At 44.6% G+C, this 20,937-nt stretch overlaps 1 protein-coding gene across 1 annotated transcript in view; it reads right to left on the bottom strand.

Annotated features, from left to right (window-relative positions):
- csmd2 (CUB and Sushi multiple domains 2) overlaps nucleotides 1–20,937 on the bottom strand; it is a gene marked incomplete at both ends in the record, with an annotated part of 202,510 nt that overhangs the window by 96,815 nt on the left and 84,758 nt on the right. The window contains 4 exons of the mRNA XM_079749377.1: nucleotides 819–943; nucleotides 2,022–2,109; nucleotides 3,753–3,830; nucleotides 5,759–5,871. Of these exons, the coding sequence (XP_079605503.1) occupies nucleotides 819–943; nucleotides 2,022–2,109; nucleotides 3,753–3,830; nucleotides 5,759–5,871 (404 nt within the window). The remainder of the gene's footprint in view (nucleotides 1–818; nucleotides 944–2,021; nucleotides 2,110–3,752; nucleotides 3,831–5,758; nucleotides 5,872–20,937) is intronic.

Below are 20,937 nucleotides of genomic sequence, written 5' to 3'. Positions count from 1 at the left end.
CCTTTTCAGCGTTGCCTATTTTTCCCTCTTGTTTATCCCCTCCGACTCTGTGGAGATGTGGGGGGGAGGGGGTAAATGAGCGAGGATACAAGGACTGAAACCAGATGGTAAACAACTTAATGAGGTTCCCTCACCAGCATTATGCTCGGACATAAGGCATATAGCGGCTAACAAAGAAGTTGGGAAAGTAAGTGGTGAAAGCATAAAATAAATTTAAATCACAAGCTTTGGGAAATGTTTATCTTAATGGGAGTGAAACGCAATGTTTACCACCAGGGAAAAAAACACAACTAAAGTTAACCAACCGATGAAGATATCTTATATCAGCGTTTACAATTTCAAATGACAACTAATCATAACATTCCCTTCCACCGATGGCTTGTGTTGATGTGACCCATCTGGTTAGCAAACTGCCAGAGGCACGCGACGCCAGTCAATTAAGAGTCCCGTTCGACAACTACTCTGACTCTGACATTTATCTGGAAGGAGAACTTTAAAATAAGATATATCCCAAGCCAGCAGGCATCCCCCGGACACAGAGGGGCATGACTGGTGGCTTCCCCCGTCACAGAGTGTTCAGAAGAATGTGGGTTATGTGTCCAATGTGTCCAACTGTTACTCCATCGTCGCTTACAGAAGGAGCAAACACAATCCAGTGGGTAGGGAGGCCGGGGGCCGGTGGAAAAAGTCGTGCCTGTCCCCCCAAACCCAATATAGTAAGACGTCTCCCCGCGTATAACGCGCAGACTGACAGATAAGGCACTCACCGTCCGCATTGAGTGGAACGTGGGGAAGGAAGCCATTAATTGCCAGCCTACCTCTGCAGATGGGCCGGTCGTCGCTCCAGCCCACGTAGCTGTCGGTCACCCGCAGGCAGCTGATGCTCTTGGAGCCCTGCAGCTCGTAGCCCTCGTCGCAGGAGAAGTGAACCGTGGCCCCTCGTCTGCAGGCGGAGGGGTTTGTATAAACACCGGGGCAATGAGTCAGACGCCAACATCGACCTAGCAGCTTACTCGGTATGGGTAGCAGACGGTGCTCTCCATACCGTTCATTGTTATGTATGCATGTCTGTTTGTTTTTTTTTAAATGGGGCCTTCGATCTCTTTATTTTCCTATCCAGCTTCTTTTCTGTCTGTCTCCTCGGTCTCCTTTTTTCTTTAGTGTTTTTTTGTTGTTGTTGTTCTTCAGTCCAACTGAATGATACCCGGAACAGGCGGAAGAGACAGGGATGGAGAGGGGAGCCGAGGTTCTATCCTGTCAGGTTGACGGCACAGAATCCTACATCTCTCTCCTGCTCTCGCTCTCTCTCTCACTTCGCCATGCTTTACCAATTGAGCCAGACAGGCCTGTATTAGTATTTCCTACATTTCATGGCTTTCACTGGCTTATCCCTAAGCATGCCTGGTTCAACTGTTTACAGATTACCCACTCTTAAAAAAAGAAATAAAAAGCGTAACCTAAAGCTGCAAGATGGTCTACCAGGCACATTGCATTATGGGATACCGATGGTATGCCACAATTCCCAAAGTACTTATTTGTCTGTGTTAGGGAACACAATTGATACAGAAAAAGGATCAGACAGAGACGAGCTTTCATGTGGCCATCTGTAACGTGTACATCCCACAGATAGCCTAATAGTGTGCTGCGACTCGATATGCAGACCATTTTTTTGTGTGTACACATTTCTCCATTCGGCCTCAGCCGATGGGATTCTACAGGTGAAGGTTACAGGGAGGACTTGGGATATGAAAAAAACTGGGTGAAATAGCATCGGAATAGCGGATTTAACTCCCACCGGAGCGAATTTAAATATAGAAGAAGAAAATGGATGGACACAGTTCGTTACTATGCTGAAGACATTAGAAGAGAGTTTGTTAGATTCAATTTAGGCTCATTTTGGAATTTATTGAGAAAATGTTGAACCTTTTTACCTCTCATTACCTGCAAATATACTTGCCCAACCCAAATGTACTCAATCTCAAGTGGTTTGCAATAAGTCCTTTTGTCCTCCTTTCTCCTACCTGAAGTCTGCGCCTTTCCGTTTCCCTCGGTCCGGAATCCCCGGGTCTGGACACATGTTGTGCCCCTGCGCTACACCCATCTGAGACACTGGCAGGGGGAGGGGGGGGAGGGAGGGAAGAGAGAGAGAGAGGGGTGCAAAAAACAAAAAAAATCAATACCTTATCCTATAAAAAGAGCAATCTAGATTTAATGATGTGGTGAAAGAACCTCCGTTTATATACAATAAATGCCATATTCTCACGGATAAAACATGCCGGACCATCTTCATTGCAAATGTCATTAGCATTTATGTAACCATTAATATGCTGTATGGTTTAATTATTTTCCTGCATAACACTTTTCCAAGTAGTTAATTTGGATTTCCCATGCACTTTCCCCATGACACTGCAGGGAGTTTAAATGACAACAGTGGTCCAGTGGTTTCGGGCCAACCGGTCGAGGCCGTCTGATAGACAGGGCGGGGTCAATAACCTGGCGGGCGGTGCCAGGACATTTTGACACCTGCTGATTGGCCCAAGCGTCTGTCAGGAGGCTCATGAATAATAGATGAGACTCACATGTGTCAGGAACACTGTGGTCCCGAAGAGTCGATTTCAATAAGAGCACAGCACCGATGAGGTGGAGGGAAACGGGCAAATAATAAGGGATTCACGGCAAATATCAACGGAAATACAACAGGGAAAAAACAAAGCAATAAACAAAGTGGATATGGGAGGGTATTCAAAAGCCTAAAACAAATGGGAACATGGAACATGAAAATAACCTGAAGTTTATGATGTTTTTTTAATATATATATCGGTGGGAGGATGGGCGGGGAGTTTAGAAGATAAGATGAATAGGAAGAGGTGGAGAAAATAAATTGAAAAGGGACCCAAAGGCAGCAGGAATATCACGACTGCGGCACCTGTCTGATCCACACCTTGTTCTGAACCTAATTACTCCATTTACACACCGTGCGTACCAGGCCACCGTGGTGCCCCCGCACTCCATACACACGCACGCACGCACGCACGCACGCACGCACGCACGCACGCACGCACGCACACACACACACACACACACACACACACACACACAGGTAAGGTAAAGAGAAGAAACAATCAAGAAATCATGGAAAGGGGGAGAGAGAAAGGTGGTAATAACAGTGTGGGAGGAGAGATATCGAGAGAGGGAGACAGGGAGATTTCCCTTTTGCCACTTTGAAAAGGGCAAGCAATTACAATTACTGTCATCCCTTTTACTTGGCGTTATTGTCTCTGCATTTCCCTAGCCCACGAAACAAGATGGCCTTCCCGGTTTTACAGCGCAAGTTCATCATTGATTTTTCTATGCTGAGAGTCAACTATTCGTATGCGCTTGTGACTTTGAGCTAAAATAAAATGGGGACAGATAGGGAAGGATGGATAAATGGATGGCCGGAAGAGTTTTAACCAAAAGCGTCTCCCCCTTCAGCTGAGATTTGGCAAACATGGCTGCCCATTTATCATTGTTACCCCAAACGTCCCCTACTGTCCCCCTCCTCAACTGGACAAAGTAGCGGCGGAAAAAAACTGAAATGAGATTGCCCAGTAACAGGAAAAATGAAATGGGTCATTTATGACAAAGGTAATTGTCATCCATACCTCCTGTTAGCGTTGCACTGCAACACCACAAATGATCCGGTATCGGAAGGGAGAGAAACAATCACTGGATAAAGTATGTACAGTGTGCCGTACGCAGAGTATACTTACACACTGATATCTTGTGGTGATTGTCTTTGCTGGGAAGCATCTTCACGCCTCTAGACTTCAACTCAGTCATCTTCTTCACTGGAGGGAACAGGAAAGAAGAGAAACAGTGAGAACTAGATGCATACACACACAATATGGATGCAATTGGGGGCAACTAAAGTGAGATAATGATGATTGTATTAATAATTGATTTTATTCTTATCTTATTCATTTCATGAACTTGGTCTGGAAATCACATTTTTTTCTGGTTTGTAGCAATGATAAACATGTTCCCAGATGTCATGCCTATACAATGGTGTGATGATGGAGTTTTAATTAGAGTTGGATGATTCATTAAACAAAATGGAAATCTTTCCACACAAGGAAACTTGGAAAGGAAATGAGCTCATCAACATCAAATTAGGGACTCGGATGTAAACGCACATTACCCAATAAAAGTAACACAAGCTACTGTGAGTACATACGTAAACACCTGCCACACATCCTTGTCAAATACCCCATTTGCCACGTTACAACAATTGAACGGCATAAATTATGCAACTTCCTATCTCTCTGAATATTAGCTCTGTCAAGTGTTGTCATTTCTTTAGTACTTATTTTGATTCTCATGAGAATCCTATGAAATGTGTTGTTTGTGGCAGTACAGAAACGGAAAATAGTATGCATAAATAAACTGTATGTGTCACATTGACGAACGCCGGTGTTGGTAATTGAAAAGACCAATTGACTGGTGGTGAATAATCATAATCCTCCTGCGTGCTAGTGGAATGGGAAGCCACAAAAGAGAGGCTTCTGTTGGTTGAAGATGTCTGGCATATAAGGCGTCATGGGTAGGTATTACGACGGGGCTTAAGGAATCTGCGATTGTTTGGTTGAGGGGGGGGTTATTTCATCGGAGGGTCTCAATGGTTAATCTAATTAGGGTGTTTGCACACGCATCCATATTTCACTGTGTCTTTATCTCACTACGGAAGCCAGTTATCGTTAATGCACCTTGGCCTCTCTTTCTCTCGTTCATTCTCACTCCACTCCCCTCTCCCCTCATCCACTGTTCATTTCTGTGTCTCTCTCTATACTAATCTTGGCCTCACACCTATATTTCTATCTCTAGTTTCTAGTTCTCTCTCTATCTCTCCCTCCTCCATCCTCCCTCTCTCTACTCCATCTCGTATGATTTTTCGCTCCCTTTCATCTCTCTCTACTCTCTCTCTTTTTATATTCAGTCCCTATCACTTCTTAGTCTAATCGCTCTCCTTCTCTTACGTTCTACATTTGCCTATTCTCTCTCTCTATCTCTCTCTCTCTCTCTCTCTCTCTCTCTCTCTCTCTATCTCTCTCTCTCTCTCGCCCTCCCCCCCTGTGTGTCATTTGAAACGGGAGGTGAATGGCTGGAGGTCTTAGGAAGACAGTCTAATCCCTTTTCTCCCTCTGCCTGGTGTCTTCCCAACGCTGACCTCCAGCCCAGTTAGAGTAATGAGACTGGAGACTCTAGTCATGTGCATGTGTGGGTGCGTATGTGTGTGCATGTGTGTGTGGTCGTGTGTATGTGTGTGTGTTTGTGTGTGTGCTCATTTGTGAACGAGTACGTGTATATGCATGTGTTTGGGAAGGTTGGTATGCTCGTGCGAGTGTGTACGTGTGTTGAAATGTGCGTGTTGCTTTCTGCATGTGAAGGTGTGTTTAAATGCGTGTGGTGGTTTGTGTGTGAGAGAGTGTCTGCATTTGTGAGTGAGTGTAAGAGAAATGGAGAGTGTGTGAGTGAACAAGTGAAAATGTGTATGTGTGTGTGTGTGTGTGTGTATGCCTCTGTGTGTGTGTGTTTGTGTTTGTGAACACATGCATGCACATATTTGCATACAAGCGACCTCAACCCTTGAACATAATGCATTTTCTTTTGCAGTAAATTAAAATGCATTATTAATTTGTGTGTCATAATAACCACATGGGGTAAGGTCGAGAGCCCTCATCCGTGGAGGTCCACGGCACCCCGTCCCAGAGGATCTCACCTTGATACTGGGCGCTGAAGCCCCTCAACTTGTGGTTCCCATCAGAGGTGAAGTGCAGCCGGAGCCAGTTCTTGCTGCTGATGATGGGGGAGGGAAGGTTTGGACCCGTGAACCTGAGGACACACAAACAGCACCACTTTAAGAGAAGCTCAAGATGTTCCCGACTGGATACATTTGTTCAAAAAAACACACTCTAGTATGAACTGTTCTTGTGGTATCTGATATAAGAATCCTCATTCCATCAAAAAGTACCAGATGGGCTCTGCTGCGCGACCACATTTTATCCGAGCGGTTCCACTCGTAAAACTGGCGGAGGGATACGCCTTGCGCGGGCGTCTCGCAGAGGAAGGACATTCCTTTTATGGGCTTGACCATGCCACAGTGAATTATACTTTACAAACACTTAAAGTGCCTGCTGATCTGTATGCTAATGAGGGCCATTGCTTACCAGGCACTTCCTGAGCTGGTAAAGCCCAAGCCAAAGTCATTTAGGGACATATAATCTTTTATCTCCGGGCACTAACAGAAGCGCGGAACTGGCACGAAAGCGCCAAGTGCACAAACTCACATGCACGCCAGGCCCACAAATCCTGCGCGCACACACACACCAGACACCCGTACACACACACACACACACATGGGCACACACAAACATGCACTGCTCCACACTTGGGAGCGCGTGTGTGCGTCCTTTCCAATCTCCCACCTGTAAATTAGATTTCCTCGACTGTGTCCGCCTCGCCTCCCCCTCCTCACCCATCCCTCGCCCCGCTCCTCAGAGGAGAAGTGCATTAGGGGCTAGACTTCCACCCAGCACTCATTAAAACTGGCAGAAACAACACCAGGCCAAGGGGAGGGGGCGAAAAGAACCAGAGCAAAAAAAAATGCAGGTAGACAGCTGCGGAGACTCATAAGGCAATAAATTAAACAAACCACGAGAAACTAGGGTGATAGGGTAAAAAGAGAAAGAGGGATCAGGTGGTGGGTAACCGTGGAGACCAGGTAAATACGCAGGTGAATTGGGGAAAAAAAAAGAAGGAAGGATGTGTGAAGAAGGCGGTGAGCTGGGAGGAGGGTATTCTGCCGTGTGATGATGGAGCTGGAAGCCTTCAGTCTGGCCCGCGGTGCTCCGGGAGATTAGCTACATGAAGCGTCCGGGTTTCTGGGTTCCGGGGGCCGGGGACACGCTGTTGTTATGAGATTGATGAAGACAAAGCCAGCACGGTTTGTCTGGAGCTCTGCTCCCCCACATGCATTTTGCGGGGATAGCACAGGTAATCACTTGAGCCCAGAATAGGACTTGTCGGTGCAGAAAAGATATGAAAATTGGGAAGGGCGGGGGAAAAGGCGGGGGGTGGGGGGGGAGGGGTCTAGGTACAACCTTTTAGGAAATATAACCAAATGAAAATGCCAGGGACAAAAGCTGTTGGAAATGAATATGTTTCTGAATTTTTTTTTTGCCCTCGCTTGCAGCGGCCATGGCAGCAGCAGAGAAAACGAGAGATCAGGCTGTTCCAGGGTGAGAAATGAGACCCAGAACATTCCCACAGGCAATTTTTGCCCCCCCCCATAAACCCCGCCCACCTTCGGCTTCTTCTAACCTTGTTCCGTTCTCCCATTGGTTAACAACCTATGTTGGCCTCCCAACCACACAATGACACTTGATCTGTCCCACCTACCCCCTATATCTCCTAGCCTACCAGGGAGAGAGAAAATTAGCACGTCCCCACTAGCTCTCAACGCAACATTGGAACCTGTGATGAAGAGGGTGATGATGATGGTGAGAGGAGCTGTGTGTGTCTGTGTGTGCATGTGTGTGTGAGCGGGCGTGTGTGTGTGTGTTTAATGTGCCATGGTCCGCACAAACAATTTGTTTTTTACTGCACTGGTTCTGTTCCCAGCCCCACCACCACTCTGCAGTAAGAGAAATCTGAATTGACACATAAAATGTCAACGTACTAACATATGTCAATGTTTGTTGATCGCGCCAGGCGTGCTAGTTTGGGGAACTAGCTCATGTCAATACCAGCAGTCGACATGGGACGTAATGGTTAGAATGCTCCCTTGGAGGCCGAGACGTCCTCCCACACATCGATGAGCATTTGCGAGATTGATGCGCGCAGATAATTCAGCCTGCCGGGAATTCAGGGGGATTTCCCTGCTTATTAAAGAGCTATCGAGGGATTCTCATTGCCATGTGCTGTTCTTTATCTCTGTCCTCCAACACATGCACCATATGTCTAGGCTATGTTGCACATTGCAATGTCATACTGTATACTGTGTATGCCAATTCTTCTGTATGTAGCAGCTCTTCTGACACACAGTTTAGGCATTGGAAGTAAGCCAATGGCAATCATTACAGAGCAGGAGCAGCTTATGAATTGGATTTGGCTCTGGAATCAGGAACCTTGAGGTTAAAGCAAAATTGCATTATTCCCCCTGTGGGCTTGTGGGTCTTGTGCGAGCCTGTGGACAACTGCGAGGAAGCCATGGCCCCCTCAACCTATGGTCTGCCGTCGCCCAGAGGAAACTAGCCACAGGTTTGGAGGTGTCTGATCTCGGACCCTGAATCCTTCCAGTGAGGAGTTCCCGGTCCCCACCCTTAAGCCCAGTGCTCGACTCCCCCCACCTCTGCGCAGCGGGGGCATAACAGATGGGTAGGTACACAGGGAGCCGACAAAATAAGATTAATGTCCGCGTGCCACATCAATCAAATGCTGCGCGGCCCCCCCACCTTTACCGGAATTACTTTTTCTATTTCTCTCTCTTAACTCCTTTGCTCGGTCACTTCCCGTTGTGTTTTCTTTTTATTCCAAACATGAGAGCATTGTAGATTTATTTATTTATATGTCTGAATGGATTACTATAGTCGCCCCCCCCCCCCCCCCACTCAACCCCAAAGTTAAGGGGGCCGAGAGCATTGCGTAATGAAAGTGTTGTGTGGAATTGTGAAAGCTTGTCATGTAACATTAGTGGTGATTTAAGGGAACGGGGGGTGAGGGCTGGTAAAGTGACTCTGTGTGTGCATGCCTGTCTCCGGGGAGTGTTTTATCCAGTAAGATAAACTGAGATTTTAGTGGATGTGGGTGGGGAGCAGTATATATGCCGTCTGGTGCATGCATTTAGGGAGTTATAAAATAGGTGCAGAATTCTAACCTTCAGTGACTAGTGGGACAGCAAAGGAGGCAGTCAATCGCTAAAAATGAGTAATTGAATGTGGTCTCTAAACTACAAAGGAAACAAATATATTGTTTCTGTATCTAGCAGCCTGGGAGGAAAAGGAAAGTGTTATTTTGAAATGGATGAATCTTGACCCGAGTATCTCGGGGCCAGGAAATCAATGCCACAACTCTTATTTCAGTTATTCACTCAGAATATAAGAAAATGGAGACACTATCTGCTCAACCTAACCTTTCAACATTGCTCAATGTCAGGCATTATCACAGGAATGAATGGCACACCCCCTCCCACCATTCACACCTTATAAAACAGACACACGCACACACACCCACTCCACCGTTCACACCTTATAAAACAGACACACACACACACACACCCACTCCAGCGTTCACACCTTATAAAACAGACACACAAGCACACACACCCACTCAACCATGACGGTTTCAAGGGAATTACTCATGTCCTACTACAATGTGTTGATTCACCCTTTTCGCCATAAGGAGAAATGAAAATGTCTATTTACGTTAAAGGGCAATTTGTGTAGGGATCAGGTCCCATTTATTCAGTCATCAAGCTCAAAGGACAACATGGATTTCTGTTAGCCGCGGCTAACGATGGCGACGACTGCTGACATATGTAATTAGGAGATTTACCCTCTAGTAAACTTGGAATCTGAAAAGTTAAAATCACCATCACAATCCTATTGACCTCTTGCCACATCGGCCAATTTTCTCCGCTCAGACCTTCCCGCCACCTGTTTCCTTTTTTTTTTTTACAACACAACACAAACGCCAAAGCGCTAGATACACAGAGAAGGTCACAGCGTCGCCGCTGAAGGAGATTGATGGAGCTCCTCTCAATGGCTGCCATGGTCAGTTCGATACCTGCTGTTTCACCTCACTTTCCCTCCCGTGTCCGGCCGGAATCGTGTTACATTTTCATTTAGCGTTTGTCTCTCGAGTGCCATGCTAAATCGGTTTCCTGTTTCCCCCCCCCCCCTCCAAAACCCCCCAGAGCTCTGCGGTCCACGTTAGACTTTGATGATATGTCTGGGACATATATTTTGGGGCAAAGGCATTTCAGGGCAAGGTGACCATGAAAACCTATTGGAGGTAGGGGACTTCAGTGGGCTGGTGGATGTTGGTGGGTACAAAGTTCTATCAATTGTAATTGGACCTTCAAACAGAGATTGTAGGTGAGAGATGTGTTTGATTTCATGGGGAAAGATTAGTGGTTATGTGGATAATAAAACTTTCAAATGATGTTGGCATGATGATGGTGTTTGAAGTGAACCCTTTACACTGAAATCGACACCCTAATACAAAGACCAGAGAGAGATTTGCTCAGGGATGGCAGTTTCAAAATAACGTGCACGATCAAAGAGGCAGATGCTATTCATACACCCCAGAATAATTTGAGGAATCCTGCAAAGGTCACCCATCGCATCCTAACCAAAGAAACAGCCTCATTTTCAGTTTTAGCTTTTCCCATCTTCTTTTATGCAATAAAAAAAACGTTTTTAGCCCCTTTTTTTTCTTACAAGGGGCCAAGGTGTTAAACGATTCTATGCATAATCAGCAGTGGGTGGAGCTTTGGTGCCAAAGGTGACGCACGTCACGCCAGGATCAAACGCGACCCGGGTTCAGCGTTCAGCACATGAATTCATTTTCCAGCTCGTTTGATGACCAGACTATCTGCATGAATGTGTTGCGTGTGTGTGTGTGTGTGTGTGTGTGTGTGTGTGTGTGTGTGTGTGTGTGTGTGTGTGTGTGTGTGTGTGTGTGTGTGTTTGCGTGTGTGTTTGCCGCGAGAGCCAATCCTGTCTGAGCAAGTCCCAGTTAATTGCAGTTACTTAGGCAGATCAATCAGCGCTCTGCTCAGTATGCAGGACTGGGTGCTTACAGCAGAGCAGAGGTCACTGTGACTTTAAAGCCCAAAACTTTCTGCATTTTAACGAGGCTTCGGGAGATCACAGCTCTCTCCGTCGAAGCAAAGGCCTCTCGAACACACACATACACACACACAGACACACACGCACACACACAAACATCCCACACATACACACGCACACAAAGATCCCACACATGCTTGCCAAAATAGACACCCACACAGGCATTTGTAAATGTGTCAACCTGTGTACACATTTGCAAACACAAATACGATAACTCATATGATGATAATAAATGCAACCCGGAGGCTCTTTTTTTCTGGCTGGCACTCAGGCTCCCTAGCCACTAGACTGGTGTGGCTCCATGCACACACACACACACACACACACACACATACACACACACACACACACACACACACACACACACACACACACACACACATACACCCACACCTAGTAGCGGGGAAACTAATCAGAGTGGAAGACCCTTGAGTCCATCATGGCAATATTACATGGCTTCAAATGGAGCTTTTGTTTGAGCTGTGACCTTCAGATGGGACTCAGGTTACACCGACTTGCTCTGTGTGTGTGTGTGTGTGTGTGTGTGTGTGTGTGTGTGTGTGTGTGTGTGTGTGTGTGTGTAGCTTTTAGATACTGGAAGACATCACAGGGGCCTATAACTAAAGGGTTAGTTTTGAACCAATCAACACTTCTATACTCTTTTTGTGTTTCACATGAAGGAATATGCAAAAGGTCAGAGTCACGAAATGGTGGATAATCAAGTTTGGACCTGTTTACTTACAAAATGCCAACAGCAAAAATGGCCAGTGTCGTTCAATTATGTCCAAATACAAAAGCCCCAAAAAACGCACAATGAACACTGATATAGGAGTTACAAAATAATGAAAAACATACGTGAGTAACAGAGATGCCTTTTTCACTAATTCCTGCGTGCGTTTGAAAAGTTCAAGCACGTAACGGTGGTAGACACTAAACATTCTAGAACAATCACATTTGATGCATCATTGGAGGGGAAGTTTATGTGAAACCGTTTTTCTCAGATGAACACCCGAATGGCTGATTTAAAATCAGTATGCATGATTTACAGGTTGAAAAAAGTCATTAACAATTACCTCTATTGGCATTTCATTCCAAAGTGGCCCTCAGCTAATTTATTTCCCCTCAAAATCTAATTAAATTTAATTTATTTTTCAGGAACTCCCGTGAAATGTTTGGGGAGCATAATGATCCACATTGTACCGTCACAGGGCACAGATTTTAAGTCCACACTATTAAGGGAAATCCTAATGGGCTGGAAAACGTGGGGATCTGCCACCGCTGAGTGGATGAGAGGCCGTACGCGCTAGACACGTCGCATTAACTGGTCTGTGAAACTGGTTGCATTAAAGCAATGTCTGCTCCCCGCATGCATTTCCTGGTTGGCCAGCGCCTAAATGTCTGTTCCTCATTTCTGAAAGTTTCATGTTTTATTCATGCTTGGGCCGTTGGCTTCCGCCAGGAAGCTTTGTTACATCTTCTGAGGAATGCCATTCCCCCTGCTTCCCACAACTCATTTTCTACCCTAACAGAACATATAATATGGACACAGAATGATAGAAAATTCCTTTAGGCAAAAACAACGCATCAGCCTTCATCTTGGCGGACATTGCTTGCGTCTCTTTCTCTTCATTTCTTTCAAATTAAAGTTTTTTAGGCATTGCTTGAAGCTGGCCTCGAATGCACTTTTGTCTTAAACTCAAATAAACATTTTGACGCGAGACAATATCTTCCCCATTCCGAATGCATAATTCCTCTTCAACCTCCACCCTCTTAATACATTTGGATGAAAAAAAGAAAGCAGAAATGGGGGCTTGGTTTGGGGCCTGAAAAACCAGACTGGTTTCTCTGCCACACAGTTTGATTTAGTTGTAACAAAGAGAAATACGTTGTACATAAAGTACCTTCAAACAATACATAATAGTACATACATCCACGTGTGTGATGTGCCTCTGAGGAAATGTAAATCCAATCCACATCTGGTGCTGTTGATCCTTTGTTTGTGGTGAGTAAAGGTATATTTTACTGTTTTGATTTGATATTACATACTATTGATCGCATCTGTACCGAGGGGGAATAGCTCAACAACATCGTGAGAATAGAGTACAGCTCCAGATGGATGTTAAAAAAAGAGTAGAGGAACCCATGAACCTGAACAACTCCTATTTAACGTGCATTTCTACCTCTGCTGTTTCTGTGATGCTCCATCGATTTCCTTACCATGTCTAGAATGCAAACCGGTCCCCCCCTTCCCCGCCATAACAAGAACATGTTGATTCATGCTGGCATCGATTGGCCTGATCGAGGTACTGCTGGATCCCCGCTGGCTGAAACCAGGGGTGGTGTTAACCGTACGACAGCGGGAGAGGGAGTACTATTACCGCAAGGAGCACCTGGGAATAGTGGAACAATTCTGAGCAAAAGGGAAAAACAACACCAACAACAACACATGCAAGCTAATTATTATTTGTACTTGATGCAGGGCCATAAACAAACAAATAACAAACAGGGAGAAAAATGGCTTTGGTTGAACAACTTGATTGAACATCAAGCTCCTTTTGTTTGTGTTGGTTATGCTATCCTTTAAACCGCTGTTAGCTTTGTGCGCACCTCGCTCTCCTTCACACCTGTGGGACATCCCGCAAACACCTACAATTGAATCGCAATCCAAACAACCCCAACACGAGCACCACCCACACACCCACCAGGTGATAGTGTCGCAACACTCGGAGCGTCCGCCTTTCTTCGCTATTGAATCCATCCCTAACTGGAACAGAACAAATGAGTTCCCAAGGTCACTGGCTGAAAGCGCCGGGCGGTAATCGAGCCCTCCCTGTAGATCCATAAAAGACGCACTATAAACAAAAGCCAACCACCACCAAGGAGGGGGTGCTTACGATGACCCGAGCGGCGTCCCTCAGTCTTTATTTATGGGGACGTGAGGCACGGAGAGAGAAAGAGAGAGAGAGAGAGAGAGAGAGAGAGAGAGAGAGAGAGAGAAACAGACAATAAAAGAGAGAGATAGAGAGAGGCAAAGAGAGAGACAAAGAGAGAGAGAGAGACAGAGAGAGAGAGACAAACAGAGACGGTTATATAGAGAGACAGAGACAGAACCAGAAGGACATAAGGAGAAAAAAAACTGGCCTGTTTCTGTCTTTCCCTCCCTTCTGGTTCGGTTTGCGCCATCTCTTGTTTCTGTGTTGGTGTGTATTGGCTGTTTGTTGCTCATCCCCAGGATGACACAATGGGGAATGCGAATGAAGAGGCAGAACAATGTAAATGAAATTGAAGCAGGGTTTGCTGTCGTATTCCACAAACATAGGCTGAATATTGCACTCCCAGGATGCAGAGACATGGCTACAATGTTATTTTCTCAGGAAACCTATCTCTGGTTGTTTGGGTGAAACTGAAATACAATTTATCAACGCTATTTCCTGAAGGGTACAGGCTCTCATGTGTTGTCAGTCTTATTTGTTCTATTTTTTGTTTAATTTGACAGTGATATCTATAGGATTACTGTTACTGAGCAAGTTGCTTGATTATGTTAAACAAGTCAACATTAAAGGATCATTGAACTATTAATTACTAGACCTCTTTAATGTGTTGTTGGAATTATTATTGTCATCCAGACAGCATGAAGATTATAGTGATTGACCTTGTGTCAAAATATCTTAATAAATTCATTTTCATCACAATAGCAAACGATACTATCACACACATCTATTACGGCATAATAAAGACACTGAAGGGCACGCAAAGAACACATTCTTTTTAATAACAGTCTTCCTATTGGTTTCGGTTGAGGATCTTATTATGTGATGCGTTAAAAATTGCCGTTGGTTCGAATGAATGGCGAGCATATGCATCCTTAATCAAGCTTGAGTCACGACATGGGCATTTAACGGTTGCTTGATTTACCAGCATCAGCAGCCTGTCGCTACGTGCACATTACCAGCTTTCATAAAAACTAAATGCCATTTAGATTCATCTCACTATACATTTTGCTTCGGTGCACTTTTCATCTTTCGGTAAATGGACGCACCGCAACATGCCCAGTCAGAACTTTCCTCCTCGTTGAAACAATAAGCCCACAAGGCACGGCGCTGGCGTATAGGGTACTAAAACACATAAAGGTCAGCACATTATACAAAGCAAACTAATTAACTACAAGTGGGAAACATATAGGAAGCACTAGCCGCCGTAAACTAGGGCTCTGAAGTAACCGTATAATACTCCGGTACCCTCTGCGTAAATCTCTCCGAACTACGGAGGTTGTATTCAAAGAGTTATTTAATCCATTTTATTTTTGTACTATTTGTAATTATATTACCAGAGGACAGCCTAGAGAGACGTTTTGTTATAGAATCAGTCAGAGAACAACCTGTCCTTCTACCTAATATGCAGTTCCATCGGAAATTCTCTTCAGAGAGGAATCTTTTAATTTGAGTGTCAGAGAGATAGAGAGAGACAAAGAGAGAGACAAAGAGAGAGAGAGAGAGAGAGAGAGAGAGAGAGAGAGAGAGAGAGAGAGAGAGAGAGAGAGAGAAACAGGGATGGTTTGATAGAGAGACAGAGAGACAGAACCAGAGGGACATAAGGAGAAAAAAACCTGGCCTGTTTCTGTCTTTCCCTCCCTTCTGTTTCTCTTTTAATTTGAGTGTCAGACTCAGACGATGTGAATAACTTGGCGGCAAAGAGGGCAAAGACAAGACACAAACCTTGGGTTGGCAAAAAAAACATGCTGTGTGGGGCAACATTAGTCAACTCACTTCAGCTATACGGCCTTGGGTACTGGATAAACCACTGGTAAGATGGTGGACATGTGTTCCTGAAGTGCCTTCACGGAATAGTCACAAACTCCGCGATTACGTCGGCATGTTTTCATTTAGTTCTCTCCCGTGCCGCGTTGAGAGTTTATTTATTTGCTTGTTGCCCCACTTTTCCTGTTGACCCAAACTTCGAAACTAAAAGCTCAGCGTTGAACCCACACCACGCCCAAAGCCCCGCCCCGCTCTCCAAACTCACAAAAGCTAATGATCGGTAATTTAATTTGCGCTCGTTTAAGATAAAGCCTCGATTACAACCCATAATCTGACGCTGTCATTTTCTAATCTCCGTCGCCACTCCGTAACAACCCCCCCCCCCCCCCCCCCCAACCAACCCCCCCCCCCCCCCCCCCCCCCCCCCCCCCCCCCGCCAGAGCAGCCCTCCCCTCTCCTGGGGGGTCATTACAGTGAAAGGCTTTTAATGAGCCTTATGTATGCGGATATGGTCTTACTTTTGCAGGACTATTTTTCCATCCTGCCCACTTGTGGTGTCAGCAACAGTTTGAGGAGAGGAGGAAATCTAATCCAACTATCGTGTAAATGAACGGACAACAGGGGAGAGAGAGAGAGAGAGAGAGAGAGAGAGAGAGAGAGAGAGAGAGAGAGAGAGAGAGAGAGAGAGAGAGAGCTGAGATTGGCTGTTTTTAAACAGTTTTTGGAAAATACAAGTTGTGTTTGGTCGTATGATCAGTGGATGAAGCTTCCACAGTGTCATTGAATTGGAGATAAATGAATGCATAGAGTATAAAATATGGTACTGAGGAAACATATCTGTCAAATTGTGTGCCACAGGCTGACAGAAACACATTGAGTCATATTGGACACACAGGGCTGGCTGCGTATACATCAACATTAACACAGGACTATGTTTGTCCAGTAAATAAAGCATCCCTGGGGGATATTCTACCAGAGCAGAGCAGGTATATGTACGGGGTCAACCTACGGCGAAATTGTCTATGTCCGTAAAATACAAGGTAGAAAACGGAAAAAAGGGCATGAAAGCAAGTATATTTTTCCTTAATTCCATTGTGCAGAAAAGATAAATAAGCAAACAAAATGAACACCACATTTTTGTTCCATCTGCATCATCTAAATGCAGGAAGGTAGTTGCCATGGTGAGGCAGATGATTGCACTTCAGACAAACTTCAAGGGCTGGAGTGAACCACTACTGCCTGCCGAAGTCTCCTTGAACCAGACACTGCATGCCTTTCCTTTACCGTGGTTTTCTTCTCCAAACACTGCTGATTTTCTCTTAATGATGGGTAAAATCCACACTTGAATAAGTCTAGTGTGTCATCATGGTCAATAGTGAACATCATAATCCTCATGCACCCCCCCCCCCCCCCCCCCCCCCAACACACACACACACACACACACATACACACACATCACCCACACCCACACAGGAAAAAAATATGAAGAAAACAAAAAAAAAACATCATAAGAGGGCCCTTAATCTGTAAAGAGCCATCTTTGATCTCGAAAACCAAAAACGCGTGTCTGTCCTGAAGAGGGCCGGTAAATATTGGCTCCTAAAATAAATGGAAGCCTGCCAAGCTGGGGCTTCTGGGGGGACGTGGACGTGGACGGGGACGGGGGGGTTGGAGGAGTGGCCGGTTGTGGAGACATTCACTCTGGTTGATAAGGCCTGGTACCCACTTCCATTAGCCTTCATTGGTCCCTTGGTCACAAACCATTTGGGGAGATAACGTGTGTTCATAGAGTGGTGATGGTTATACACTTTATTCAGCTTTTAAGCATTAATCTACTTCATGCACGCTTGGATTTATTCACTCTCGCCACAATGGCCGGCGTGGAGAGAAGGAGATCACTGGTAAATATTAAAGTCATCAATCAACGCTGCCATGGAGTAAAACAGTTTGTTTGTGTGTGTGTGTGTGTGTGTCTGTGTGTGTGTGTGTGTGTGTGTGTGTGTGTGTGTGTGTAAGAGTGTTGGTTTGGTTGGTTTATGGGTGTATTTGGATTATGTGTGTGTGTGTGTGTGTGTGTGTGTGTGTGTGTGTGTTAGTGTGTGTGTGTTAGTGTGTGTGTGTGTTAGTGTGTTTGTCTGTGTGTGTGTGTGTTTTTTGTGTGTTCGTGTGTGCGTGTGTGTGCGGGCGTGTGTTTGCATGTGTGCGTGTATGTCAAAGTGTTTGATTGGTTTGTGGGTGCTTTTCGATTGTGTGTATGTTTGTGTGTGTGTGTGCGCGCGCACGCGCGTGTGTGTACTTGAGTATGTCCGGTACGTGTGTGTGTGTTTGATTGGTTTGTGGGTGTCTTTGGTTTGTGTGTGTGCGTCTGTGTGTGCCTTTGTTTGGGTGTAGGTGTGTGTGTGTGTGTGTGTGTGTGTGTGTGTGTTTGTGTGTGTGTGTGTTCGTCAGACTGTGTGTGGGTGTGAATCCTAATGTGTTTTCGTACGTGTAAACAAAGTCATCCAAAGAAGACAGAAATAGAGAAAAGACGAAAATGAATTGAACCAAAAGAATGCAATGTGTAAAGGGGGATGATGTATGTTTCTGGCTTTCATCTCCATTCGACTCTGACAAATTCACTCCAAAACTAACATCCAATTAAGAAAGGCCTCGCCATCGCCTTCTGCCTGAGTCAGCACTGAACATAGACCTCTAACCTCCACCAAGATATATCCCCGGTCTCTCCTCTTGGAACTTGCATGGCTGCGTGCATGTGCGTGGGAGGGAACCTGTGTGTGTGAGTGTGTGTGTGTCTGTCTGTGTCTGTGTGTGTGTTACGATACAGACACTAATATCCATTAGCAACCTCCCTCTGATTCAGCTGAGATTTTCATTGAAGTAAATGTTTATCACACACTATATTTCATTCTGCGAAACAGTTCGCCAGGAACTCAAAATACTCCCATATTCTTTATAAGCGAATGGTCTCAGAGTAGTGGTAGTGGTCATAGTATGAATAGCAGTAATAGCAGTCAGTGAGTCAAACAAGAATGACAAATGTTATGATCTTTGGATCATATGATGGGTGGGACGCTCCGTTCACTTGTATGGGCTCTTCACAACTTCCGGCTGTGAGTTATCTTTATAATTCACCAATAATTCACCAATTCACCAAAATTATCTTTGATAATTCACCATTGCTAGGTATAATTGACCGCTGTCAAGGAAAACAAAGGACTTTTTCCCTCTAATGACGTCTTTGGGAGCACTCTGCAAGTAGTCCGGTAACTTGTCAACCCCAGCGTCTTCGGTTGCTAAGCGACGTCAATGTCTTTGGCGGACTATTTCTCTGCTGATCAACACTACGAATGCTGGTAACAAATAAATTGTAAAAAGACACACCATGTGAAGTTATTTCACATGGTGGTCACCGACGCACCGACGCACCGACGCGTTTCCCGATAATGACCGACGTTCTATACATTATCCCTTACATATTTACTTTGCATCGACTAAAATACAACTCTGATATAAAAATAGTGTTTTGTTGTTGTCTGGATTTGTTTTTTTGTTCCCGGGTTTCATTGACTTGCAACACAAGTTCCTTCCAGGCTTTGGCAATACTAGATCAACAAGACATATTTTCAGTTGGTTTCCTATTTGCTTTTCTTTATCATTTCAAAATCACATTTAATTTACCAGAGGCACATATTGACTGATCCTTTTTTGCACAATGTAATTTGAGGAAACCAGCAGCTACACACACAAAATAATGAAAATAATACAATTGTTATATCAGCACGTTTTGAACATAATACATTCCCTGTAGAAATCGACTATTATTTAAACATTTCAAATACAATTTGTTGCAGTAGTTGTGAAAGGGTTTTAATAACAAACTTATCTGGCAGCTATTTCAAGTTTTGAACGATGCAAAAAGATACCAAAAGCTCTACCTCCGGTTATTTAATAAACGTGAATAAACACGTTGTCATGATTCATCCTTTGATGGCGATCTATTTCCATTTCCCACAATACAGTTTGAGTGATTTCTCTCCGGGTGAATAGGGCTAGTCCTTCTGTTCAATTTCCTTAAACTTCACAGAATGTTCAAAACATTGATTTTCTTTGTGATTATTTGAAGTAATCTCAAACAACCGAGATGAACAAGACATGATCTGAAAGCCACTGGTGTCCCCGTAGCAATCATATACATGAAATTGTAGTTTTGCGTTATTAAAATCACATTACAAAGAAAGGAAAAAACAGCAGTGGTCTCCCCTTGCTCAAAATCATGCAGTGAAAGATAAGCGCTATGAATTGATTGAAACTGTCTCCAAACAATATTTGTGAGGGTTTATCGTAACAGATATATACATATAAACCCTCACAAATATCCAAAGATTGTTCGGATAATCAACAAGACGGTACGGAAGGCTGTGTGCGATGGTACAGGAGGCTGTGTGTGACACTACGCAGAGCTACGTGATGCAAGGCTTCCGTGCTCAGTGTAGCTGCCGGGTTAGCTGCTTCCATTGACTTGCAGAGTTACAGTAGCCTAGCTCCTGTTCATTTGAGGGCAATACACTTTTGATAACTTTCCAAAGGTTTCCAATGTGTTCCAAATAGTCGCTTATTGCCAGGGAACACGTCAATATTGCAGTTTGTCTACATACACGTAGTTTAGGCGCTGTGATTATAAGGCTAGCTGTGATGCACTGCTGGTTCAGTTTTATTATCGACTGCTTCTGACTTGGTTGTCCACACGGAGGGTAACCTGTCAGTGGCGAATAATAGGCAGCCTAATAATCACAGCACTGAAAGTAGTGCAGCATTATCTGTGTTTGTAGACAAATTAAAATCTTGTTTTGTTGTATCTGGAACTCGTTTTGAATAAGCGAATATTCAGAACGCATCTTTGGAAAGTAATTAAAAGGGTGTTCCTCTCACATGAGCAGAAGCTAGGCTGCCGTAACTCTGCAAGTCAATCGAATAGCAAATTAATACCCAGCAGAATCCCCTTTTGGACAAACAATGCTGAATTACAAATAAAACATCTCGTCTGAACCTGAGTAAGACAGACAAACGTCAATTTTCCAATATCTCGGCGTAACCCTTTAAACAGCAGATCATAAATTTAAACTGCAGGTCAATTGTTCAGAAAGAAAAGAAAAAAACTGTTGTGTTTTGATGCAGCATCCAACCCCCAGGTTCTTCCAGAAAATCAATCTTGTTAAATATACAGATACACACAGAGATGCATTATGCAGGGGACGACAAAAAAAGAGTTTGCACACACAAGTATATGCCGA

This window comes from Pollachius pollachius (genome assembly GCF_949987615.1).
Source record: "Pollachius pollachius genome assembly, chromosome: 13".
NCBI lineage: Eukaryota > Metazoa > Chordata > Actinopteri > Gadiformes > Gadidae > Pollachius > Pollachius pollachius.
The sequence above is the reverse complement of the archived record's forward strand: the minus strand, read 5'-3'. Positions and strand labels throughout refer to the sequence as shown.